Source organism: Lonchura striata, chromosome 6 (genome assembly GCF_050655825.1).
Source record: "Lonchura striata isolate lonStrDom1 chromosome 6, ASM5065582v1, whole genome shotgun sequence".
Taxonomy (NCBI): domain Eukaryota; kingdom Metazoa; phylum Chordata; class Aves; order Passeriformes; family Estrildidae; genus Lonchura; species Lonchura striata.
The window spans coordinates 12,624,163-12,651,307 of NC_140708.1; the positions used below are offsets into that span (position 1 = coordinate 12,624,163).

General features: G+C 41.8%; 1 protein-coding gene across 23 annotated transcripts in view; it reads left to right on the plus strand.

The window, feature by feature from the left end:
• FAM13C (family with sequence similarity 13 member C) overlaps positions 1-27,145 on the plus strand; it is a 116,008-nt gene that overhangs the window by 55,653 nt on the left and 33,210 nt on the right. For 17 of the 23 annotated variants that reach the window (XR_014956261.1, XM_085583246.1, XM_085583252.1 and 14 more), the window contains 4 exons: positions 13,956-13,994; positions 18,751-18,807; positions 20,428-20,626; positions 25,065-25,186. Coding sequence is in view for 22 of the 23 variants with exons in the window: in XM_085583246.1 (XP_085439372.1) it covers positions 13,956-13,994; positions 18,751-18,807; positions 20,428-20,626; positions 25,065-25,186 (417 nt within the window). In the remaining variant the exon portion in view is untranslated. Of the gene's footprint in view, positions 1-13,814; positions 13,995-18,750; positions 18,808-20,427; positions 20,627-25,064; positions 25,187-27,145 lie in introns of those variants that run through there. The other 6 variants (XM_085583236.1, XM_085583249.1, XM_085583250.1 and 3 more) reach the window with 3 other exon arrangements.

Here is a 27,145-nt window from a genome sequence, read left to right on the forward strand (position 1 = left end):
CAGTGTTTCTCCTTTTTTTAATCTTGTCCTTAGCCTGGCTCTGACTGCACAACTCAAGAGGCTTGTTAACATGCAGGTTTGTGGAACAAGGGGGTATTAGCAGGTTACTGACCTGGTGTCAGTAAACCAGAGAGCATCAGCAGGTCCCTGCCAGACAATCACCTTTCTTTCTTCCCCTTCAGTTTCCTTAGACTGATTTTTAAAAAAGCAACGCCACTTTTTTTAATCCCTTCACTTGTGACTCCAGTCATTTCCAGTTTTGATCTTACTTTAAACAGCAATTGGAAAAGAATATTCAAGCTCATATTCAATGTCTAGGAATTTAGCAAAGTCATGCTAGAAACAGTTCAAAGTAGCTCTGTATGAAGTTGGATTCAAATGGTGCTGATATATTTTTAATTTATGCTTGTGTGAGTAATAGAAGGAAGGCACTTTGCTAAGTGCCTTTGTACTGGTATCTGAAATGGATTTACATGGATGTTTTAGTAGATTAATGACAGGTTTTCAGATACTCATAGTTGTGTGGTCATTTCTAATCTTAAAACTGGGTGAAATCTAAGGTCTTGTTGACCTAAGCAGCAGCAACAATTATATTCTGAAAACTGCACACTGAGGAACCTTATATAGAAACACAGATGTCTGCATGGTGGCTTGACTTATGGGAATTATGTGGTTTTTCAGATTCCTGGGGTGTTTCATGGCATAGGTGGATGTTCCGTACCAAGAAATGGATTGTGCTGTCTACATCATTGTATAGTGACAATTTAAAATTATGGCAATAAACCTAGGTTGGAAGCAGACATGCTGCTCACCTCCTTTGACTTGTGGAAGAATGAGGCAGTCTGCTTATAGATGAGAAGTTTTGAGGCTATTTCCTTAAAATCTTTAATTGCAGAGGGGACACTTTAAGTAACAACTTCTAAGATTTGTCCTCCTGAGAGCCTGAGGAGACCAGCAGCTTTGCAGGTGGGAGATGAGGTGGGTGAAGAAAATACAACAGTGCAGGGGACAGCAAGGCAAAGGTGGGGTGTCTGTGCAGCCAGCAGGACTTTCTGCTGCAGAGGCTGGTCCAGCTCTGCTCCTCCCGGGAGCTCCATGGGGAGGAGTCCCCATCTAACACAGGAATGACTTTCCAGGGAAATGCCTGGGTAAGGCCTGGGGCTGAGGGGATATTCTGTGCAGAATATCACAGACCTGTGCTTTGGGAGCAGGGGAGCTGCACTGCTGCTGGTGAATTCCTCTGGAGCTCTCTGTAGGACAGAAATCAGGAGTTAACAGCAAGTGTAGCTGCTGGGACTTTTCCTTTGCAGGCTGTTGCAATGCAGCCAGGTAATAAAAGCCTGTCTGGGTCTTCAGGAATTCCTCCTTATCTCTCTGAAATTTGTAGTAATTCTTTTGTATGTAGGTACATAACGTTCTATTATGTAATAGAATAAACATTTCATTTTGATAAGACTACTTCTAAAAAATATCAGAAAAGGTCACTATTTTTGAGATTATATCTGAAATATGTGCTTCTAGTTTTGTTAAACTTTTCCTATTTAAGTGGAAAGTTATTTTTTGCACAGATCAGAGGACATTATGAAAAATTTTGATGATGATGACTTATTTCAAGTGGCAGCAGTGTTGTGACTCACTCTTTCATGGGCATAATTCCCTACATTCATAATGGATTTTGAAAACTGGAGCTGGCTTCTGCCAACAAATGAAATATTAATGAATGCAGGGTTGCATCATACCGTTTTTGCATAGTGTAATTTTTCCAAGGAAATGAAATGACCACTTCTTAAAAATAACTTGGAGGAAATGCTTTATAGCCTTATATTGCTGTGAATCAAAAGGTATTTAAATATTTGTGCATTGGCATATTTGTTATATACAAAGGCTCTGCAGTTTTGAAATTCCACCTTTAGGAGTTTCATCTCCTAAGGTGGAGATGAAACTCCTAAAGGTGGATTAAAGGTTTATTACGATGACTTCTGCATTAGTTGTAATAGCTTAGTCACACTTTTGAGTGTGGAACAGTTCCAGATCTGTTTGAAAGTATACACTACACAAGCAAGGGAGTGACGGTGCTGAGGACAGTGAAAATCCAAGAGTTCATCGCATAAGTAAACATTTCTGAAAAAATTCAGCACACATAAATAAACATTTTCTGAGAAAAATGTTCTGGAAACTTTATTCCAGAAAGCAGAAAGAGATGCTTGACTGGTGGTCAGCACTTGTCAATCAATCCATGCATCAATCAATTTGTACTTTCAGTATGGATTAAATTTAATCTGTCCTTGGTTACTGTCTAACCCTTGAAATAACAACATTTACCTAAGGCTGTAAGTAGGCATTTAGGTCAAGGCACTCAGCAACAACTTGGGGAAAACAACTGGATTTTCTACAGTCAAGGGTGGGCAATAGATAATAGCAAAGCCCATTAATCCTCTTTTCCATTAGTGGCAGTGTCAGATAAAGCTGCTTAGTGACTCTTGAGGAATGTTACATGGATGATTTATTGCATGTGTAGTTTTAGATGTTAAGTGTAATTTTGAAATGTGGTACCTCTGCAGACTCACCAAGAGATAGAGTAGAATTCCAGATGAGTTAAAGCACCATATAAGGGTCAATTTCTGTAAGTCTCTTCAGCTGATTTCCCAGCCTTTTTGGTTAGTTCTGCCTTCTTTGAGTGGATATGAGCCTCATTTGCTGCAGAGGCTGACAGGACACTTTGTTGTAACTGGTGAATTTAGAAAACCCCTGTTTTTGATGATGCACTTGGAGAATGGGTTTCATTTGCTTACTTTTCTCCTTCCTGTTTGGTGTTTGACCTATGACTTTTTGTAAGAATGAGCTATTAATAAATTAATTTGTCTACTCTGCAATACAGATGCAAAGAGTAGTTAGGGTTTTATAAACATTTTTGATAGTGGGGATTAATTTAAGGGTGTATAAGGAGGAATATTTACCCTGTAGTGAAGAGTGGGCTAATAATGAATGAACTCTAAACTTCCATCTCTATTACAATATCCCTATTGATTTAAAAATGTAAACTGCTTTATGCTGGGTGGTGACTGTTCCTCAAGTTCTCCTTAAAAACATTGCTGTTCCTGACCCCAGCTGCATTTTCTTCTGGGAGAGGACTCAGCTACTTTTTTATTCTGCTGGAAATTCACTGCGCAAAACAGAATGTGAGGAGTGCAGTGCACCTGCAGGCTGGGTACAGGCAGAGCATGACTCAACCCTCCATCCTCCCAGCCTGGCATTCAGCTGGATTTGCCTGATGTTTGACTAAGAAATAATCTGCTAGGTTCTAGACAAATACATCTGCCTAACACTTATTTACTAGATGTTTTATTTAAAGTTTTAAAATACATTTATATGTCGTCATGGTTTGCTTAGATCTGCACTGTGATTGTGTTTTGGCAATCGCTTTAAAACTGTGCAGTGGAAGGCAATTGAGGAAGAACACACAAAAGCGGCTCTTTTAAAAAGAACTATTAAACAGGTTAGTCAGAACTGTGAGTCACTGCAGTTGAGTCATGCTCACTTTTTGGTGGCTATAGATGATCTGGTTTTCCTGTTTCTCCACGCAGCTATGAGTAATGCTGTGGTAAGAACTGTACTGCTTTGGAGAATGGCTTTTCCCTGCTCTGCCTGAATACATTTACCTATTGGGCAGATTATAAAGTCACTTTTCAGCCCATTCTCTCAAAACACTCGAGTGGCTGGTTGCTCGAGACAAGTGTTGTGGGATCTGCCAAGTGCAGTATTGAGGGAAAAGAGAGCAAGGGCCCTCACTGCCAACCCATGGGTGGCACCACCTCTGTGGGGTTGGTGGGAAATGCTCAGAGTTATCCTGCTTGGCATTATCCCTTGTGCACCCCCAGGGGCTGAGGGTAGTTAACTCTGGGGTAGCTAATCAGAGCTGAGAAGATCTGTGAGGAACAGAAAAAAGGAGGGGGTGGGAGAGAAGAACAAATATGCCCTGAGCTGGTAACTGGGTTGGTGCCTTAATAACTCTTGGAGCTGAGTTTGGGTGTGTTGGAGGACTTCTTTTCTATATTTGTAGAGAGCATGCATCAACACAGCTGTAGTGTTAGGCATAATCCCAGAGCCTTTACAACCATCATCCCAGACACTGAATTAGCAGTGTGTGTATTGGCCATGGGTTGTCAGCTTGGTGGCTACCTAAAATTAGGCTGAAACTGTGTAGGTGCTTAAATGTGGGATTGAGAGCCTGGATTTGGGTTAGGAAGTGTAGGCTGTAGTTCTTCAAGCTTCAGCAAAGAGAGGGAAGATACTGTAGCTCTGAATATTCCTGAATATGTCTACATTTAGACTACAGCTTTCATTGCTCTTTTTTAATAAGTACTGTCAGCATTTTTTGTTAATATAAAGACAAGACATCCTTTCCTTGTAATATTAAAAAAAAAGAAAATTTATTACATTCAGGCTTTAAAGGATTAGTTATTGCTTTTCACTGGCTCTGCTTCTGAGAATTTTTATAAAGACTCTACTTCTCTCAAAAAATGGATAGCTCACCTAGAAATAGAACTTTTTTTCTGTGATTGGTATCTTTATGATTGATGCTGCAGAACTGCTAGACGGAAAATATCATTAAAATTAGAATGAAAATGTCTTTCGTATATTTACAACTTTCTGAGTAGTGGAAAACCAAAATCAATTTTCTCTAGTTTATCAAAGGGTCAGGGGGACTTACAATTTGAGATAGAAAATGTGATCATGTCATTAAGAATACTTGATGTGCTTTACAACAAAGGATTTAAATGCTTCAAAAGGGAGAAGTAATGTACCCTGCCCTTCTGCAATAGATAGCAAAGTGGTAAAGCTGCTTTCTGCATAAATTTCTTTCCCACATGGTTCTCTGCTCCCTTTCAGCAGGTCCATACAGGAAATATCCAAGTAACAAATAGTTTGCATTGGGACCGAATTTATGTGAAAGAGGTCATTTGTTCAGTGTCAGCAGCTGTTGTAATGTAGCACAAGGTCTTCCCAGAGAAGATTACTGCTTTCAGATTCTTTTTGAACCTTAAAATCTGTTGCAAACATGGGATGAGAACATATTCAAGCATATAACAAAAGGAGAATAGGGAATGCAAAACTGAAGGGCTGAGTGCTGCCCTCTGTGTGTTACAGCACTCTAGAGCTGATTGTGGAGACCCCTGTGAGATGCCCTGAGCCAGAAGGAGAAGAAAGGTCTTTGCAAATTCCTGTTAGTGAGGTTTCTCCTGGTCCTTGGAAGAGCTTCTCCTCGCAGGAGTTGGAAACAAGTACTGAACTTATCCCCGTGAAGATAATTGGCTGTTGGTGGAACCTTTCTGTGGGGCATGGATGGTAAATCAGGGTGTGCCAGGACTCCCATCCTGGTGTCTGGGGCAAGAGACTCCATTCCTATGGAGAGGAGATGTCCTAGTGTCCCTGGCACAGGGCATGTCTGCACCTTGGGCTCAGTGCCACCTCAGGACACTCCTGAGCAGGCAGCCAAGCCAGCCCACAAGACAAACACACACACATTGAGCAGGAGGCAGTGCAGCAGGAGAATAAAAAGGCAGGAGCACAGATGGTGTGTGGTTATGTGGCTATTTCCTCAGCTTTGTAAAGAAATTAGGTCCTTCTTTCAATGACTGCCACAGGTTCTTCTCCTCCCCAAAGTACCACTGTACAAAAGAAAATCCTTCTAAGTGATGAGGAAATAAATTTGAATATGTGTATAAGACATTTATGCTTTATAGTATGTGCCATTTCCTTGTATTTTCTGTAGGGTTATGATTTTATGCCACAAAATTGAATATTATATAAGAGGATTGTATTATTTAAGAGTGCTGTGACCAGTCCTGGCTGTTTTACTGCTTTGTGTTGCAAGACACAATATGCTGAGAATGAACATTTGGGTGAAATACAGTCTCCTCTGTCTTTCCCTCAATATAAAAGAAAAAAATACTTGGAAAAAAACCCAAAAAACAAATCCAACAAAACCAACGCACCCCAAAATGTATTGAAAGTTAAAAATATTCCCTGACTTTGGAAGAACAAATTTATGTCTGTGCTGAGGAGCTGTGGATTGTGCTGGTAAATTAAAATAGTGCACGGTAGGACATAAGAACAGATCATGAGCCTGCACAGAAATAGAAGCCAAACAGAGGAAGTCTATTTGCTAGCAGAAGAAATTAAAACAGCAAGGTGGAAGCTGAGCAGGAATTGACCACTGACTGTGGCTGCTAATATTTGATGGCTTATTCACAGCATTTTGGAGAAATACAAGGGGAATGCAGGGGAATATGGTATAACTGATGAGATGTTTCTCATGTCAATGGATCATGATATTAGAAAAGTTAATGGCCTGAATCAGTAGGTTTCAAATGTCACTGACTACACATTTAGTGAATAGTAATTCAGAAAACAACTTGGGAAAAAAAAAAAGTAGGATTGTTACCATGGACTTTTCATGGCAGAAATGGGAATGAGCAACTGGAGCTTAATAAAACTCCACAAAAATGGAATACCTCCATCAGCTGCCCATCACAACTGTTTTACATTGGGACTGTTTGCTTATATTTGCTGGATCTATTCTGGATTTTGCTTGTGCCTTCCTATTATATTCCCCAATGAGGATTTTCTTTGTTTTGTCCACCACATTATTTTCTTTTCTGACATTTGGACAGGTTTTCCTTTCTAGGAGATTAAGATGGCTAGTAAGAAATATTATGTCTGAATTGACAGCCAGGAATAAGTTGACTAAATGTAGTTCTTTGTAGGATTTTTTTCCATGGCTCAGAATGGGCTCCAGAGGGGCCTGTGAGAATCTGGATCTGTCCTGGGTTTATATTTATTGATGTAAGTTCAGAAGAGAGCATATAAATAAAGACATCACATCCATTTTAACTTAATGACATCATCTTCTTCTCTGACCATCCTAGCCCCTGAAATTAATAAGCCCTTGGCAAAAGAGTAAGAAGATTTATATGTATAGAAACTGACTGCAGTGAATGGGGTTAAAAAGCTCTCTGTGGGATCCCATGTCTTGTACAGTTGTATCTGATGCGTGCAAATGGAGACTCCTTGCTTCTCCCTGTTTTTGATGTGGGAAGGAGTATTATTTTCAGGTTTTCAGACATTTCAAGTGTTCAGAGTAATGCAGAGTAAATCTAAATCCACTGTTAAGCATACACGTGTTACTGTCTATATTTCCTTTTGAAAATGAAATACAGAGACTATTCTTTTCCTTTCCAAAAGAAAAGCAGTTCTGGTTATTTATTACACAGGACACTTAAGTTACAGGTTATACTTTTGCAACTGCATTTATTTCTGTTTTCTTTCTGAACTTCAGTCGGCATTCCTGGTGTCACACAAACAGTAGTGATTATTCGGAATTCTCTGAATGTGATCTAAATACATAAAGTAGTTGTTAAATGGCATAAGCTTCACATAATGGTGTAATTTCAAATTTCATGTCCTGGGTTAGTTTATACATTAATAGTTCATAATCTGTCTGTATCAGATTTTCCTGCAGTGCAGCAAAAATAGAAAATAAGAAGTAAGCTCTTGAGAAAGAAAATATTCAGGGCCTTGGAGAGCCTGTCTTCATACCCAAAATTCAGGCACATGTGGTCACAAGGATCAGTCCTATTGGCTATAAATACTGTGGGTAACATCCTTGGGTGGTGTAATTAGCAAAGATTTGCATGGCCCCTGGTGCAGCTGCCCAGCCCTCTGAGAGCAGCCTGTGGGTGTTTGCTGCTGGTGGTCAGAGGGTAGAAATGCCCAATGACAGGTTTTGTAAACTAGAAAGAAGCTTAGAGAGGATTCATGGCAAATCTGTTTTTGATGTTACCTGGCCTGTCCCTCAGATATCAGTAGGACTAATCAGTGAGTGCCACGTGTGCACAGTAATGCCTGGGGGAAGGCCAGGTGTCCTCTAAAAACACATAATTGCTGATAATGGAGCTCTTGGACAATGCTAATTAAAGAGGTGCTTCTGTATGTCACTGAGAATAAGCTCTGAAATTAGACAGCAATTGCTTTAGGTTGGTTTTGATACGTGTCCTCTAGATTGGTATTGATTTTATTTTATATCATTCTGGCTTCTCTGCTGCTGGGAGGATAAAGGTACAGGTGATGAAAGGTAGTATGAACTGGACTGCTAGTTACAAGGAGGAGAAAGATCTGCAAAATACCTCACAGGTGAGTGCACTGCTACAGGCAGATGTGAAAAAAGACAAATACCGAAGCCTTTCAGGTATATGATTCTGTGAATAGATATTTGGAATGAACATAAACATAACCATTAAAGATATGTGTATATTTTTCCTCTTGCAATATTGAAAAGAAAAACTGGTTCTGAATTAGTGCTGTGTTGAGCCTAGCCTGACTATGGTGAAAACCTTCTGGAAACAGTTTTGTCATCTGTGACGGTATCAAATTCTCTGCAGAGAATCCCTGCAGCTGAGCAGGAGCTCAGTCAGTAGCACCACTTGGGCAGCCCTGTGAGTGCTGGATGATGACTCTTGGGCAGCTCTGCAGAGATTTTCATCTGATGAGACTCCACGAAACAACTTGCTCTTTAGTAACAAAAGTAGAGGCATGGTTCTGCATTTCCAGCTTAGCACTCCTCCTCAGACCAGAGGCCTGTGTGAAATGAGCTGATGCTGTTTGAGCAGGAGTGATGTGATCTTCCACCAGAGCTTGGTGTGGGCTCCCTGCCCCAGCAATTCCCTGTGCTGGAGGCAGCTCTCCCACTGCCAGTGCCTGCTTAGGTATGTGCACCTGGGCTGCAGAAATGTGATAAAGTTATGGCACTGTAGAGGGCCACAATCTGCAAAAAATTGTGTACCTCCATGATATTTTTCCCTTTAAAGGAGCAGGGATCTGTGCCTTTTGAGCTACAGGGTAGATGTGCCCCTCCTCAGTGCAAACTTGGATGTACTATGGGAGTGTGTATGGGGTTACTGCTTAAAAAGCTTGAGCCAGTAATTATGTGCAGTTTGATTCCCACTAAAATGTCTTTAGAAAATATATATATTCATGCCCTGAAGGTCTGTGCAGGTGCACCAAGCTTTACCCAACCCAACAGAAAGGCACCTTATGGAATTTTCCTGGACTGGATTATGAGAACTGTGTCTGCACCTATGCTCAGCCAGAGTCTCTTCCTGTGTGAGCCTGTCAGTTCATTTTGAGACACACAGCAAAATCAGCTGAGTGCTTTTCCCCCAGGTTGCCCCTCTCAGATGATGTCCTAACTAGGTCACAGATGTAGAAGCTGGATTGAGTGCTCACCAGTCAGCTCCTACATGTAACTGCTGTATTTTAGTTTATTTTCTCCTGAGATGTTTGCTGGTGTCTTGGAGAATGTTGCCCATAAAAAGGCAGGCTGCTCGCCACGAAAGCAAGTCAGTGAACACATGAATATTTTGAGCTGCAGCATGTAGCACTCAGTATTTATCACTACAGGAGAGAGCATGTGACTCCTCTCTCACATGGCAGCTTCTTGGTTTATGCCTTACAGATTGGAAAATAGCAAAAGTATTCTGCAGGATCACTCTTGAAGAAAGAGAAGGCACTGGAGCCATCCCCAGTGCTCACATTTGCTCCAGAATGATTCCTGCCTTTACCCCTCAAGAAAATCCTGTGTGTGGGAAGACAACAGATTTGCCAAAGTCAGAAATGAGTTACTGCTTTACTGCCTAAAGAAAAGTCAGCAGTGTGGCCTCAGAAGCAGCAGTGTGACCTGCCAAGGTAGCGTTTTTATCTGCTCCTCAGAGCAGTGGGGCTGAAGGGGCTCTGCTGGTGGCAGCAAACACTGTGCATGCAGACAGGGGGACTCTGCACCTCCCCGTGGGTACAGCTTGAGAGGGAGGTGAAGCACGGCTGCAGCACCTCAGGGCATTGTTTCTTGGCAGGAGCACACATGCTCCAAGAAAAACAAATTTGCTCGGTATTTTTATGAGTCTCTGAGCTCAGCCAGGTCTGGCAGGGATGACTTGGCTTCATCCAGAGAGGCAGTAGTGGGGAGACCATTCCAAGTTTCCCTTTATTTGGGTAGTGGAACATGAGTAACTTCTTCCCCGAGCTGGAGGGCGTTGTCCTGGGCTCCTCATCCTGCAGTGTGTCACACTGTGCCTCTCACACCCTTCCACAGTGCCCAGGGCAGCTCCTTTGTATGGCCTGACTGCACTGCAAAATATAATTGCCTTTGGTGCAGCAATTCCAGCACAGGCACTTGGGATTCTGTGGAATAACAAATAATAATAAAGAAAATAGTCTGGCAATACATGCTAATCACACCCTATAGGCTTGCACCGAGTTTTTCATTAGGTAGTAGATATTATTTGCATAATACTAACTTTTCCAGAACCTTAGAGAGTTTAGAGTTCTTTGTAAATGTGTAATTTCCCCTTTAAAATACAGTTTATTTCCCAGTACAAATTCTTCATTATTCTGTAGTTAGGGTTGAAAGGCCTCATCATTTGTCCGAGTCAGAAACACCCTGAAAAGAAAACAATCATTTAGTGAGATGAGCAAATTCAGGGAATTGAGGCAAAGGTTCTGTTCTGCAGGTGAACCCAAAGACCCACAAAGCCTGCAGGGGTGTGGGCATGGGAAATGGGGTGTGTGACTTTTTAGACAACTGAAGCTTGGAGAGCTTCACTGTTCCTCCTTCTTTTTTGTGACATTTTGATTGTTTTTCTCTCCTGTTCTGCTGAAGCCAGAATTATTTCTGCCCACTTTTGCCTCACGATCTCTCTCTCCTTTTGCAGACTTACACTGCCTTTGTCACTCGCTGCCAACTAATGCTGTTCTGAGCTATGAACATACAATTTATTTTGAATATGTGTCTCTGTTATGTGCAAAACCAAGCTGGATGCTGTGATTCCTGTTTCATCCTCCTTCCTGACCTAGCAGTAATTCTCCTGATGGTACAAACCAAATAAAGAATGGAATTTCTACACCAATCTGTTTGTCAGCCATAAATAGGCAATATATTAGTCAAACTTCCAGAAGTGAAAAGCAACAAATTTCTGAATCTTGGTATCTCCAAAATGTATGTAGATGCTTGTTTTGGGGATCTGGCATTTTTGTTGTAAGCAAAGGGCTGTCATGTGATGTTTATGTTGGCTAGAGCAACACTTGGCAAAAGAGAGTAAGAACAAAACTGGGTATAAAATGGGAAGCTTTAATGCAGAGAAAGTGTCTTTTCCTAGACATAGGATTTGCAAAAATATGAATCACTGAAGCTGTTCAGAAGAAAAAATTAAAAACTAATTTAAAAGCCTTTATTTTCAGAATTTCAGAAATACGTATTCTGATGGATTCAAGATAAAAGGTCCTCAAAAGTTTATCTGTTATTCCATGGGGAATTTCAAAGCTTACTTCACACATAGGTGTAGCTTTATTTTCATTGAGACTTTGGTGTAATGAGAAGCCTGGCATGTCAGCTGAATATGTGATGAAATACATCTGGCACTGAGAATTTCTGTTCAGTGTGCTAAAGAGTGAATGCTCTGTAGCATTCTGGCCCTTGCACATCATTATTGAAAATAAGGAGCTAACAGCAGTTTTAGGTTTTCTCTGTGCCTGGGACTTATAAGGAAGCAGAGATGCAGATTCAAGCACCTTTAGCTCTCCCTTGGGAGGCCAGAGGCTCTTTGCCTGCTCTGGTCTCACCCTGAGCACATAGATGGGAAGCAGGGGAAAGGAGCTGGGGTCAGCCAAGAAGACCCAAGCCAACATTGCTGTTGAAATGAGTGTTTGCCCCTGAAGACAAATTACTTTCTGCTGTAGTTCCTCCTGTGCTCCCCAGGAGCAGGATGGCTCCATTTATCTGGCAGGGCCATTGTTCTGAATCAGGCTTCTGAGTTTGTCTGGTCTTTACTTATCTGCATGTGTTATTGTGATGCCTGTTTTACATGAAATTTCATTTTGTTGAATGCTTTCACGACCTTACAGCAAGAGACTCTCCTCTTACACTGGTCAGTGCTATCTTTAAAACTAGTGGAAGTCTGGGGGTGAGCTGCAACGTTAAGTGTTTCCCTAAAGGAGATTCAGCAATTGCTGTCCAGCACCAAAGTCCAGACAAACAACAGAAAAGTGATGATGCTTTAACCTTGTCCTCAGCCCAAAGGATCCCTGCCTTACAAACTGATCTTCAGTCCTGTTATCTTCCCAGGAATACATCAGAGTGCTGCATGCGTTTGCACAGGGAATGAATTCGCAGAGCATTAGACCTTGACTTGTGCACCCACAAATAGAGAAGTCATGTTTGTAAGAGCCTCGTTTCTTGTGGGGTGTGTGTAGGTACCCAGTCTTTAAATTCTACTCTAGCCAAGCTGTGATGCTTGTCAGTGCAATTTTGTGATAAAATGTAGTGATTCCTCTATGATACACTTGAAGTGCTAGCTGTGAACCCAGCCTAACCATTCCAAATAAGAGTCAAGCATTCACTTAAGCATTCTGGAATATATTCCTTTAAAAAAGTCACTTAATTTTAGTGGCACTCTACTTATTGAGCATGTAAATTGAACTTTTATTTCCCACATCATCTAGAAGAATACCTTTGTTCAATTGCTGTCCTGCAAATAGAATAGCAATAAAGAAGTTTGTATTTGTATGGTCAGAGCAATAGAACTGTAAATTTTCAGTTTTAAGGCAGGATTTAATTACTACCCATTAAATTTAGCTTTTCTGTTCATCCTGCTCTCACAAAACCTGCTCTCTGAAGGGCAGAGGTCCCTGCAGACTGGCTGTGATGTTCTGATCCCCAGGTAACTCATGCCATTATGCACATTGATGTATATGTACAAGTATAAGAAAGCGTAGAGCAGGCAGTGTGTGTGAGAGGTGGGGAGGCTGGGGCGGGGGAAGATGCGATGCATTGTTAGTGCTGCTGCTGAAAGAAAAGCCATTGTCAGGCTGTGATTCCTGCCTGAGAAATGTGTGTCAACACCACGCAGAGGCACAAGCTGCTGCTGCGGGGAGGAGGAGGAGGAGCTGCCTCTCTTTATCCCTGCTCGGCTTGATGCTGGCGTCTGAGATGCCTTTGTCACAAACAGGAGTGCTCACAAGGCGTTGTCTGCTTCGCTTTCTCTCCCTCAGCCCAAACAACAACAACAACAACAAAATTCCATCTCTGCTATGTAGCAGTGAGGTTGTTTGCTGAACGCTTTTTTTTTTTTTTTTTTTTTTTTCTTTTTTGCTGCTGTAAGATTTCAGGATGATCCAAGAGTGTGCTCATTGGATTTGAGGGGTTTTGTTGGAGGGGGAATTCCACGGCTGCCTCAAACCCAGCAGTTTGCAATATCCTGAGCTGACCCTGCTGAATGTAATACATCAGGTCAGAAACGTTTTGTTGCAGGAGCACAGCAGCCTATGCCCTTTCACAGGAATGGTTTCATCTACTGCTTGCTGTTAGCTTAATAACCTTTTCCCACTTGTCCTTTCTGCCAGATTTTTTTTTTTCTCCATAGAATCCCTTGGGGTTTGGCCATGAGCTGAGCATGTAAGAGATCACTTAACAAGAAAACCTCCAGAAGCTTAGCTGGGCAACCCTATTTAAGTAAAAAAACCCTGTGTTTGATGAGCCAATTACACAGAGCAAACATTTAAAGGACAGAATGCCAAAGAGTTTGTAAACGTAAGCCTTTATTAACAGCACAGTTACAGCTATCAAAGATGATGATCCAAGCCTCACAGCCTACCTGTACCCCTGCCTGGATTCTGGGTGCTGCTGGCTGGGCTTTGTGAGTGTTGTAGGACTAATCCCTGTGGTTTCTTGATTATGAGCATGTGCAGAGCAGCCCAAGGTAGAGCTGTGCATGTAGAGCGAGCCCACGGAGATGTAGACGTGCCTCACAATGCCATGTTTGTGCATGTGTTCCTACAGCTGAGGAGGATACGGGGAGCCTGCCTGCCTTGCTGATTTATCTGATGTTTTCTTGTTTCTGTTTCAGCATTCAGGATAAGTCCTTCAACACGACAGCTTTAGCAGAGTAAGTGAACACTTTAAAGATGTCCTTATTTTTAACCAGGAATGATGAGTTTAGCTACCGTACAGAATAATTGTAAGTAGTATGTGAGAAGCCCCAAGCTATCTGTCATGTATTTTGAGTTTTCTGTAATCTAAATATATTATTGCCTGTATGGGAAGGATTGCATAAAGCAGCTGCCTTTAAGTGGTCTGTGACTATTTAGCAGTGAAATACCTTTTATGGGAGAATATATGCCGGGTGCACATCACACATGTTTAAGTGCATGATTTTCAGTGTCGGATAAACCTCCTGTCAAAATATTGCTCATTTCTGGTACTGATGATCCTGTCAAACACAAGCATGTCTGTTTTCTAAGGACACATGGTCTGTACGTACCACAAGCATTGTTTGGAAAAAAAAAAAAAAGCCATTAGGAAATGTTTTGAACAATCCTGATGTATTATTTAGACAGGCCAAGTACCAAAAACATTATTCTTTTATTATCCATTCCATAAACTCCTCAGATGGCCTTTTGTCTATATCATAGTCATAAGGATGTATAAGTTGATTTTTCTTGTTGTTTTGCAGAGACAACAGAACAAAGGAGGACATTAAAAAGTTAGGAAGGCAAACCCTCTAGGAACTATTGCAAATGAAATGATCTTTGTCTTATTTTAGTTTAAACCACTTCAATATTGGTGTTCTGTGCATTTTTACTTTGCATGCTTTTGATTGTTTCAAAAGCTTTTGGGGAAGATTCAGCAGCAGTGAGGAGCCAAGATGTTTTTCAGGAGGAAAATGATGTAAGGAGTTGTTTGTATATTAGGTGAGTTTTATGAGCTAAAATGCTCATAATCTGAAACACCCCAGCTGGACAGTGAGCTGTTTGCTGAGTGCTGTGGGGACAGGGGACACTCTGAAAGCAGGCCAAGCTGTAATCATCTCAGACATCTCTGAGTGTTGTCATAACCTCTACAGGAAAAGTAATATTTCAAAGGGATCTAAATAATTTCCCTCTCTTATATTGCTTTGCTTTATTTGCTTTTATTTCCTTGCTTTATTTAATATTTAAATTTAGTCACACTTTTTGTGTGACTGGGGCAGATATGGAAAGATTGGACTGAAGCTAATAAATGATGGAGGGGTTTTTTGTTTGCTTCCATGCTCGTTTGTGTTCATTCCCTGTGTTCCTGTTAGTGATGTGATGAATTTTGGTCTGTAAAATTATGGGTTGCTCCCCCTTCACAGAAAAATAGCCAGATTACTGATAATATATTTTTCATATTTTTTCTCCTTCTCTTTTCTCTGTCCCTAAGTACATCCATGGCTTCCTGCAGAGATTGCCCTGCCTCCCCCCTGAGGTTTCTGGGACCTGAGGGTGATGGCTTTTCTCTGTGGGGCTTCATGTTAAACCAGGAGGGTATAAAAGCTCTGAGTGTGGTGCCAGCCCTGCCCTTGGGGAGATGGAGAGGAGTTGGATCTCTGTCATTTCAGCTGTTGGTTCTTGTTTGTGGGATTTCATATTTCATCTCATATTTCCAAGCAAAGGGGTAGAAACATGCTTTTAGAAAACAAAGGGAATGAACAATGATGCCTGAAAGGCATTGACCCATTGAACAAACTTGGTTTCCAGAGTTGCCTTCCCTAAATCTCAATTGTAGCCATCCCCCAACACCTGCTTGTGAGAGCTGCTGAGGATACACTATTCTTACTGATTTCAGCTCTTATTGTTTGTGTTTACCGTCTCTGAAAACAGATGAAAATACATTTATTTCGCAGGAGAGAGAGTTTGCCATGCACATCGAGACAGCCTCATTTAACAATTTCTGTCTTTTTTTGTGACAAAGCCAGGGCTTCCAGAATGATACCAAGCCAGTGGTACAGCGCTTTCAGGAACATTTCTCCAGACAAGGCGAGTGCCTGGGGGTGCCAAGCTCCCAGCAAGCCGTGCATGCAGCCTGGTTTGGGAGCTGCTCATGTGAGCTTCTGAAAGGTCAAGTGAGCAAAAGAGAGCAGATCTCACTCTGGTCTGAAACGGCTCCTGTGGGAAGGTGAAAATGGTAGAAAGTTAAAGCAGCTGGTCCCATTAATCCAGAGACCCTGCAAGAAACACAGAGACAGATTATCCAGAGCAGCACTCCATCCAGGCTGGGATCCCATCTCTGACCTGACTCTGGCCCATGCCATAAGATCAATAATGGATGTACATTTAAGAGATATCCATCAGTCAGCAAGCAACTGGACTGGGCACTGAAGGGAGAGGATTCACATCACTGGTTTTGTTAAAATTCAGCTCCTACCCAATGTAAGCCTCAACCCATTAGGATTTCTAACCTTAAGCTCTTGTGGTATATTCTCTGGTGGTTCAGCAGTGAGGAAGATGCTGCTGCAGTTTTCTGGCTGGTGGGAAGTCTCTTTGCTACACAGCCACAAGCTATCCAAAAATGTACCAAACTCTCAAATATCATCCAATTTATTAAATACAGCTAAAGCTAGACAGGAAGATTTACAAGTTAGTGAGAGGAAAGGAAGGTGTGCATGTTTGTTTTGACATGTGCACACAGGTGACATGAACGCAGAAGGTGCATTTCTTTAAGAAATCAAGGTAAAAACACTCCATGGTTCAATGACGGATAATTGCATTATATCACAAATTCATCTTTTTAAAAGTCCTGCTATGGTCCTATCCTCAAATACTGTCTTGTGTGAGTGAGCTCTCAGCCTCCTGTCATTACTTATTCTTGCACAGACAAAAATTTCTGTTGGGAATTTGAGAGTGTGTTGTTTCTGAATGTCTTCAGGATCTTTTAAATTTCATGACGGTCATTATATTCTCTGACTCATTATTGCTTATCTGTGCTATCTGCTGCCATCCAGTTACTCAAATACATTTTGTCACGCTCAATTATGTTGTTTATAAGTTGTGTCTCATTTTATGACTTCTATCAGCTGCTGGGTGCTGAGTTGGGAGCTCTGCTTCTCGAGATCACCTCCTTACAGCCAGCTCAGCTCCCCTGGTTAAGGAGAGTGCTCCTTAACTGGACTTGGCCTGGCTGCTGGACTTGTGCTCAGCCATCCATTGTCCCTCCAGACAGTGTTACCCCTTGCCAAGGTGGGCTTTCAGGACTGAAGGCTGCCAAGTGAGGTGACTGGTGAGAGAAGGGGGAGCAAAACTGGTGCCTCCCACCTCCTCTCTTTGAGGCACGCCCAGGAGAGAGAATTTGTCCCTTTAGGGGATTCCTGGACTTTGCTGGCTGTGGTTTGGCCCATAGTTAACACCCCACCTGGTGGCACCTTCTCCTTCTCCTGTGTCTGTGCTGGGAGCTCTGTCCATCCAGCTCTGACCTTGGCACTCATAATGCATTTTCTTTCTGTTGTTTTGTCCCTCTAAAATATTCCTTTTACAGCCAGGTTTTCACACTGGGCTTCCTTATTGAACCCCCCAGTGTGTCCTGTGCCATCCCTTGCTGTTTCCTGTGAGGCAGTCAGGTATTGGCCAGAGGGGAAGGTGTGACTGGCATCCAGAGGCAGTCGGATTTCTACAGTGAATTTTTCCATTCTGCACATCAAGCCCTATCTTCCATCCATCATCCCACTTTGCCATGTGGGGAAAGCTGCACTCATTGCAGGAATATTCTGTGATTAGGGTGATCTGCCACTGTAGTTCTCTGCTCCAGTTGTGAGCAGCAAATGCCTTCATGCATATGCTGATGAATTCAGGAAGTGTAAACACTCGAGTGGCCCTTTAAATATTTTCTGCTGCAGTCTGACTTTTGATATAGACACCAGCAGAAGACTGGTGGGGAAGAGGAATCTATTAAACCCTTGCCATCAAATTGCAATGCAGAGCTATGAATGTGTCACTTAATGTACTCTCTTCTAAGTGGGGCAGTTCTTCTCAAAATTTAACAAGTCAGCAAAAGTACAGGCTGCTTCCCCATAATGAAGAGATTCCTCTGCCAGAAAACTTCAAGGGATCCAGGCCTCCTTAGTGTCTGTGCCCTGTGAGTATGAACGAAGGGTGAGGAGAGGGCCCTGACTTTAGCCCAGCAATAGCAGGCTCGGTGTTTGCATATTTTAAGAGTGCATGCTTATGGATGCATGTTTATCTGAAGAAAGACTGCTCATGGGCTTTGCAGGTTAAATCAGCCTGCAGAGTTCAGCCATGCGGCCACAGTGCCACATTCAGCTCTCAGTGGTTGTGGTTTAGCATATTTATGCAGACTTCCCTTTTGCCTTAGGACAATTCTTTTGTTTGTAACTTAAAGGAAATAATTGAAGTAAGTAAGGGGCATCTTAAAAAATACTGCTAGTTCACTTTTAAGACTAACTCTCACTTCATAATTTAGTTGGGGATTATTTTCCTGCTGATAAATGTTTACTGCTCTATCATCGTTAATATTTTTGCGAGTTTGTGAGAAAAACATCTTTAGTTGTGTCTAATTATTTTTAAGGTTAATGTGAAGTATACTATAAGCAATTAGAATACAGAATTTCTTGTAATTTTCCTGTGATTTTTATGGTAACATCTGAATTCCTTGTAATTATTTCCATTTGTCTGAAAATGATACACCAAATTGTGTACACTTAACATCTCAAATCCTATACTTCCTTTGAGATTTGGGCTATCATGGAGCAGCTATGGCATTAAATGACCCTAAATAATGCGTGAGGAGAAGAAGAAATGTGTTTCTAGCTTGAGCTGCACTGTAATATTATTAAAAGCTGTTTCTGCAGCTGGCAGAAAACCAATAATTATCTTGTATTCATTTTCAAGGTGTGACGGGTATTCAGACTCTGTGCATGAAGATCAAGCAGGCAGTTCCAGTCCCAGGTACTCCCCTGTAAACTTTGTCTGAAATCCATTGGCAGCAAGTGAAGCTGTGACTGCCTCTGTTAAATCATTGGAAAGGAACCTTTATTCTCAAGGAATACAGAATTTCTGGGGTATTACCTGCAAAAGCTGCTAGTATTTCTGGGAAATACATATTTATCTCATGCACTTTTGTGTGATCAATATGAAGATTATTTACTGTTGCTATTATATATGTAAATATGTTATGGTCTGTATTCTTAATTTCACATCATACTCCTGTCATTCAGATGCAGCTGTGGTGCTTAAACACTGAATTTTACTGTACAGCAGCTGGTGCAAAGCAGTAGTAAACAGAGTTTTGAAACTGTGCAAGGATATGCTCATTGCTGAGTGTGTCTAGGAAAAAAAAATCCTTTAAATTGTAATTTAATTGAAGTATTCTTGAGGCATGCCTCTCTCCTGGCTATGTTAGTACATATGGACTGCTAGGGTATGCAACTTAACTTTTCAGGAAGGTCTAAAAATCATAGGATATCTTAAAAACACTTGTGCACATTGTTGGAGTGCCTGTAGGCTGTGAAGCTGTAACTATAACAACTGCCTTGGAGCACACTTGCAGGGCATGTGCAGCAATGGTGTTCAACTCCACAGGCACCCTGCAAGCATCCATCTGGATGCTGATGGGCCACAGATGGAAAGAGAGTTTGGCAGCTCAGAATCCTTAGGAGAAAACATTGAAGCAGCAAGTTATGCTTTCTGGAAAAAAAGGAAGAAATATCAGGGGGTTTTAATTCAATAGCCCTTGACTCCCTCAGCCATAGAAGTTTCACACCAGGAGAGAGGTCATCTCCCAGCAAACCATTAGGATCCTACCAGCTGGAGCTGACCTCTGAAATCCCACTGAAAAGCAGGCTCCAGCCAGGGATTTTGGGGCAGCAATGGCACTGCCAGCTCCTGAGGCTGCCTTGCCTCATGGTGCCATGGAAGTGGGAGGCATGAGAGCAGCAAAGGCTGGGGTGGCTGGGTGTGGGGGACACTAGCAGGATCTCCTTGGGCAGGGCTTGCACTTTGGAGTCTGGCTGGGGACTGAAAATGTCTGTCCCAGGTCCTAGATGAAGCATCCATGGGTAACAGTGTCTGTTTAAGCCACCAGCTGTGCTCTTACCCTGGGGGATGTTTTCTCCAAACACATCTCTGGCTGTTCAGACCTTGCTTTGAGTGGCTTCCTCCTTCCCTTTGTGCAGTGGCCCCCAAAGCCAGAGACTGTCAGAAGGGAAGTGTGTTGTAGAGAGGAATTACTGTCTGGGATGATATTATTGTGAGGTTATAGCTTATTGTGAATCATTGGGTGGGGAAAGTCTTCTGCATGAAAAAGACAGTTTCAGATTTTATTTGGGGAACGTGAACCATAGGTCTGAAGCCCAAGAGTGCCTCTAAAGCTAACATTTAAGTAGCTCCACAGCTGAGTATGTAATAATGCTAACAATAGTTTAGATCCATAACTGATGTGTAGACCACTAAATTTAGTAAAAGCAATATGCCATAAATAGCTAAGAATTTGTTGCTCTTCTTCCTTCATAATGTTTTGACAGGTGTCTGAAATCCTGCCTGATGCATTTCAATTTTATTTTCTTACAGAGATGATGATAACAAAGAAAATTACCCGGACAACTCCGCTGTCTTAGAGGAAAGGCAGCTGCCTTTGCAAGACAGCCAGCAGCACAAGCAGCAGGTTTTAACTGACTGTGCTCTAAAGCCTGAAATGGGCAACTTAAAGCTGAGGAAACCTAAGCCCATTGCAAAACTAGAAAATGGAAAAAACTACGAGGAAAGTCAGGTAAAGAATTAAACTTACCAGGGGGAGGCTTGTGGCACAATGTCTAGGCAACTTTTGAAATGCAAAGAGGGATTCCCTGGTAATTCATGGTGTGATTTGAGACCCCACAGTAATCTACCCTGATTTCCAGGGACCTGCAGTCTGCAACCCTCCTGTAATAAGTTTCTCTCTGCTGGGGAATTGCAGAGAGGGTTGTGCTGCAACTGCTTTCAGAAGTGAGTGGAGAGCATAGCTGAAGATGTGCAAATATTTATTTAGACAGTTTCTGTTTTGTTTATTTGATCAATGATCTTTTACTGGTATTTTGATTGAAAATAGAAGGATTTCATAGTTTTCCTGTATCTCAATTTCTGTTTTTCTCATATTTAAACAGTAAGACCATAGCAGTACAGTAGCATATTGGTAGCAGTGCTATCCCCCACCATCTTCCTAGGTTGAACTGGGGGGAGCAGAACTGTACATTTTGTAAATGGTACTAAGGAAGTCTAGAAATGAGGAAACTTCTGCCGCTGTCTCTGGAGGTATATTTGCTCTGCTGACTCTAGAATTCCACCTCTCAGCAGCTGCTGAAAATTTCTCTGTTCTTCCCTGGTACTTCCCAAGTTGTGTAGGATGTGCAGTGTAAGGGGTAGAGCTCTGGTACAGATTTAACTCCTCAGCTGGAAATAATCTCATATCCAAGATAGTTAATATTAATATTGGTAGATTTGTTGGTCTGCAGTAGGCACAAGGCCTGACATCTGCAAATACAGATGTCTGTATTTACATAAAATTGTGCATACACAAATACAGATGTCTGTATTTCCATCTCTTTGCTGTATAATGTATTTGGCTACTTTTTGTCTCTCCTCCCCTTTTTTTTGAATAGAAATTTCCAGATCTCTTTCTGAAGTACTTCAAGCCTATCATAGACTAGGAATTATTTTGGACCCAGTTTAGAATGGGATTTCATAATTTTAGACAGAATGTCTTACCTTCTAAGTGAGAATAGTCATTTTTGAATCCCTGAAGGAAAATGAAAACCAAATTACAAATTATATTATCACAGTCTCTTTCAGAATATCAATGTCAAACTCTTGCCCTAAAATTCCTGTCTGTTCTTCTGGAGCTGATCCAGAAATAAAGCAATAACTGGGAGGTTTTTTTTGCAATTGTACTGCATTACTAGGAAATATTATTTAACCTTTAGGGAGATGAGATGAGCATGTTTATCAGCTGAACAGAAAAAATGATGGGAATTTTGCCCTGTGAAGAGCAAGTGGAGGCAGATCAGGAAGAAGAGTCATGAGGAAGCCATAAAAGGGGCAAGGTCTGTCTCAGAGGTCACCTGCTGCTTTTTCAGCCTCTTCTGAGCCCCCTGATTGTGTCCTGCCTGTACCTCACACCCAACGAAAGCCAGCACAGCACAGATTTGCTGCTCTGGGGCATTTTACATGGCTCCAGGGGCTTAACTGGAAATGGTGAAATTATTTCATGGGAAACTTTTTGAGTATATAATTAGACTGCCATAAAACACCAGCATGACTTAAGTATGCAGCTCTGGAAGGAAAAGCAGTGCCAGGCAGATAATTTTCACATGGCCCAAGGGCTTGAATTAGGAAAGACAGAAGCACTGTAACTGCATGAAACTTCCTTGGTGAAACCCCTTGCCACCAAGCCACTGGATGGGATATGTGATGGGATAAATTCCCAAGCAGCTGACAAGCAGCACTTTCTGAGCACATGCATTTATGAAAGAAAAGCAGGATGCACTGCACATCATGACTGAACTGTTCATCCTTGCTTTCCTGAGATTATTAGCAGTGCTTTTTCAGTAGTCTCCTCACTTCCCCAGCCTGACTTCTCTGCGGCATGAGAAGGAATGACACCAGAGCAGTGACAGAATCTCTAGTAAAGGTGTTGCTCTGATAAGCCAAGGAACTCTTTGCTATTCCCTTTTATGTGTTATAAGCCCATAAGTTTCTCTAACAGCAATTGCCCCTTTAAAATTAGAGGAGGCTATTGGGAGATGAATAAGTTTGCTATGTGTGTTGGAGGGATTAAAGTCTGTTTGGATGGGAACCATTTTTGTGTGCCCTTCTAGTTGTGAGAATCCAAGGGGTTTCCATTGTGGAAGGTTTACTGAGAGGGAACAGACAGCTGTAATCAAGTAGAGAAGAGATGGGACTTTTGAGCTCCACAAGGCTCTCAGCTGAAGTGTGATTCCTGTGCCTCTGATACTTTGGGCATAAGTGTAGCCCTGTGGTCATGTGCCTTTGGTCTTCATGAAGAAAAGGGTATTAGATTTACACTGATGATTAAAAAATTGAAGTGTAATAAAAGAGCAGCATCAGGTCATGTCACTTGACCACTTATCAGATGGCAAAATGTCACCAGAGTAAGGCTGTAATTTGCATGTTGCCTGCAGTTATTTCCCTGGGGGCAGGAGGCAGCTGTAACCTTTCCCAATGGAGTATGGGAAGAGAGGAGGCTGCTGGAATGCAACTGCACCACTGTACTCCAGTTATTTGGGTTAATTTTCCCCATGGTCCCATCAGCTTCCTTAGCAATTCTACAACACTCATCTATAGGAAATCAATTTAATTAGGATTTATTTGACTTCAAGAGGTGGGAAGCATATGCCCAGAACATACTCCAGGGAGTCAGTAGGAGAACAGATGGTGAGGAATAGAAAGTCTGCTTTCCTTGCCCAGTCCTTTCTCCTGTCACTCACCTTTGGTGCACAGTCACGAGTATGGGTTCTTGAATGAGTCATCCTCAGATTCCCTATTGATACTGGGCCGGAGTTACAAAAGGACACCAAACTTCCCAGCTAATAGGCAGAGACAGTAAAAGTTTAAAGTTTTATTATCAAGGTAAATGGCTATAAAAATGGTGGCTTGACAATCAGTGCCTAAAGATGACAATGCTGGAAACCACTGAGTAAAGTTTTGTATTTTGAGTATAAATGAAGTGTGAAAATTGCTTGTATGTCAAAGAACTTCCAATAATTTGACATTAAAATTATGATTTGAAGTGCACAGTAATCAAAAAGCTGGAGCCGATATTGACACGTCAGCTGCAAAAACACATGAACACGTCAGGCATTCTGGAAGTTTTGCTTTGTTTTCTGGGTATACTCTGTTTATGTTTATTATGATGCAATTTCATGTAGAAGTCACCCTCTTTAGTGAAAAACAAACAAGTAGAAGATGGGGCTCTGCTGTAGGTGCCTATGATGCATCAGGATTTCACTGCTCTTTAGAAACAGAGATTCCATTAAGGGCATTTCCCCAGCATTACTTGTTAACACCCTAAAGACATGATTTTTGAGCAGCAAGAAAGACATAAAAGAGAAAAAAATAATACAGAAACAACCCAAAGCCACCCAAATCCTCTAACATCAAGCCTGCAAGCAAGGGCTTATTGCCAGCACTTGCTCTTTTCCTCAGTTTCCCCCTTTGTCAAGCAGAAAGCACCTGGAAATTGCCATGTTCTCTCTGCCCTGCAAGTTCCTGTCTGAAGAGTCCTACCCAAACTTTTGACTTCCATGTGTCCAATCAAGCTTTGAAACTGGAGCAAAGTCAGGTGCATTGCTTTAGCAGGGAAGGAAGCTCTGTTGCTTTGCAGAGCACATTGTATTATATTTTTTTTAAACTATTAGACTAAAATATTTGATTACAAAAGCTAATAAAAAGGTAGAAAAAAAAAATCCCAATTTGATTATTACATTTTCAAATATCTTAATTAACTTATTTCATTGCGATGCAAAGGGAATATTACAACCCATTTCATAGGTAAAGAAACTAAGATGTGCCAAACATATCTTTTCACAGCCCTATAACTGGATTTTGAAAACTTGGAATTGAACGGATGCTTTTCTCATTCCTGTTTTTTAACTCAGTCTTTTGGACTAAATTGCCTTTTTTATTTTCTGTGCAGCAGATTGGGTGATGTGACTTTTTCCCCCCTCACTGCCTTTCCCTCCTCCCAGGGTAATACTGTATTCATAAAGCTACACATATGCTGGGGAAAGAGGCAAATGGTTAAATTTTACATATCTTATTTAAGTGAACTTCACTTGCTTTGTCAGCCATATTTTTTTTATGATACCCAAGTAATAAAATCTTACGGACGTGTGAGTAAATAATTTAAAATTAATTATTTGTATAGAAGCTCTTAGCACTGAAGCTGAAATCTGTTATTTAAGTAATAAACAGAAATGTTACAGTCTGCTTTGGTTTCAGAAACTGTTTTCCAGTGAAATAACATACTTTGTTGTGAACATTTTATCTCGTGTTCTCCAGTTGTTTCCAGATTATTACCAAAAAATAACAAAGATCCTCAATCAGCATCTGGTCTCATAGAGCATTTTTTTCCTGAAGCAAATTATTTAGCCAAGCTTGGATTGGTACTGACAGGGCACATTCAGCTTTTCTTTTTGTTTCTCTTTGTGCAGGAGCTGGAATGTGCATTGCCAGGCCTCTCGGAGTGGCAGGGGAAGGCTGGATCCCCAGCCAATAACTATGCACAGAATGTGGCTTTGAAATGCCAGGAAGCAGTTCTGAGATTCCAGCCACGGTAAGACTTGGGATAACACAGCACGTTTCACTTCTGATTAACTGTAGGAAAGGCTAATTCATTTGCTGCCTTCTGCATAAAATATTCAGACTCCTGGCTCTTGTTGGCAGTGTATTCTATATTTATACATCTAGGACTCTTTGGAGAAAGTGAAAGGGATAAAGATAAGAATGCAAATTTCATCATTCTTTAAACCCCTTACATCTGAAGCAGAAAGAACATCCTTAGTTTAGAAACTTCAGCTCCTCTGTGCCAAGTTTCAAAAATACTTCTCGCTTCTTTTCTTTTTCCCAGTGCTGAATTGCCTCCCTTTCTCACAGCTGCATTCTCTGAGCAATGGGAATGGGAACCTTCACACCTGATTATAGCAAGGGTATCTATCAATTTATGTACAGTTTAGACTCTGGTGCTGTGGCAACTGTGCTTGCTCTGGTGCTGGGAGGGCACCGTGTGCTCAGGACTGGCATTAGCTAAGTCCTGATGGCTGGTGATGAAGTAACTCAGCTCTGGTAAGTATTGGAAGTCAGTTTCTACTTTCATCCATCATGGCCATGCAAATGGCTAAAAATGGGGTTTAAACTCACCTAAGTGACCAGTGAAGGTGTGTCCTAAGGATAAGATTTAGTCCTTACTAAATGTGGGAGCACTGCTTTACAAATTTCCCGAGTTCAGGTGCTGTTTTGGCTCTGCTGTTCTGTGCACAGAGTTTTTGTCAGGTGAGCCAGGTCTCTGCTGTTTGTCTTGATGTGCATGACAGCCTTGGTGCCCTGTGGCAGAGTTTCTGGCTCCTTTGGAGGTCTGAAGCAGCAGCAGTCCATCCCAGGGATGCTCAGTGGCTCAGGGCAATGCTGGTTGACAGCTAGAGCTCCCTGGCTCAAGGTTCGTTTTCAGTCAGGAGAGGGACAGCAGTGACAGCTGCCATCCAATGGCACTTGGCTTTGTGTGACATCAACTGGTCGCTTTCTCCGCAGGTTTTAGGAGGCAACATTGTAAATGGTCTTAATTTGTGCACTCAAAGGAAGGTTTAGCAGAATGAAAAAGCATTTAATTAGCTTGGACAACAAAGTGCTTTTGCCTTCCAATGCTTGTATGTGCAATTGAAACACATCTCAGCATCTCAGGAAGTGTTTCTAATTAGGAAGCCTGCCTTCTCTTCTTCTGGCATTCCTTATGTGAGGAAAGAATCCTATGGACTTGTAAAGAGGAGCTTCCTGAGAATGGTATCAGACAGTCAGACCTACTCAGTGGCTCTGCTGATGAGATGTTTGTGTATGGGTAGGTAATAAATGGTTAATTTTGAAAGGAACATGATGAAAGACACAAGAACTTTAAAGATAGGAACCAGAGTGGAGTGTGCGTGAATAAAACAGCAACCCCAGCAAAGTTCTCCTGTCCACTTCAACTGTTTGGCCTTTTTAGTCTGCCTGGTACAAAACCATTGTTCACCGTGCTATTTTTTCTTGTTTAACACCACGGTAGCTCCTTAGAAAGCTTGCTGTCCCAAAGGGCTAAATTTATTAAATAAAGATGCCTGGATTTACCATTCTAAGTGCTGTACAAGCACAGTGATCAAATCTCAATTCTGGCCATGTTTCAGTGTGACTACATTACCACAAAAAAAAAAAAAAAAGTAGGTGACTTTACTCTCAAATAAGGAACTTCAAACATCAAGAATGTTGACATGTGGTCTCTGGCCTCACACACACACTTTATTTATTCCACACACTTTATTTGTTTCAACAATCCTTGAACCGATGCTCCCACCACCCAGCTGTGCCAGGGCACTTCCACTTGCCTCTGCTGCATTTCCCAGCTCCAGTTTGAGGATTGCTGTGCCTGGTGACCCCTCCTGAGGGTCACCACCAGCTGCCTCCTCCGTGTGCTGCCTTGGCAGGGCCACAGCAGGTGACAGTCCCTGTGTCAGCTCGCAGGGGTCTCTGGCTGCTGCGCTGGGCTCAC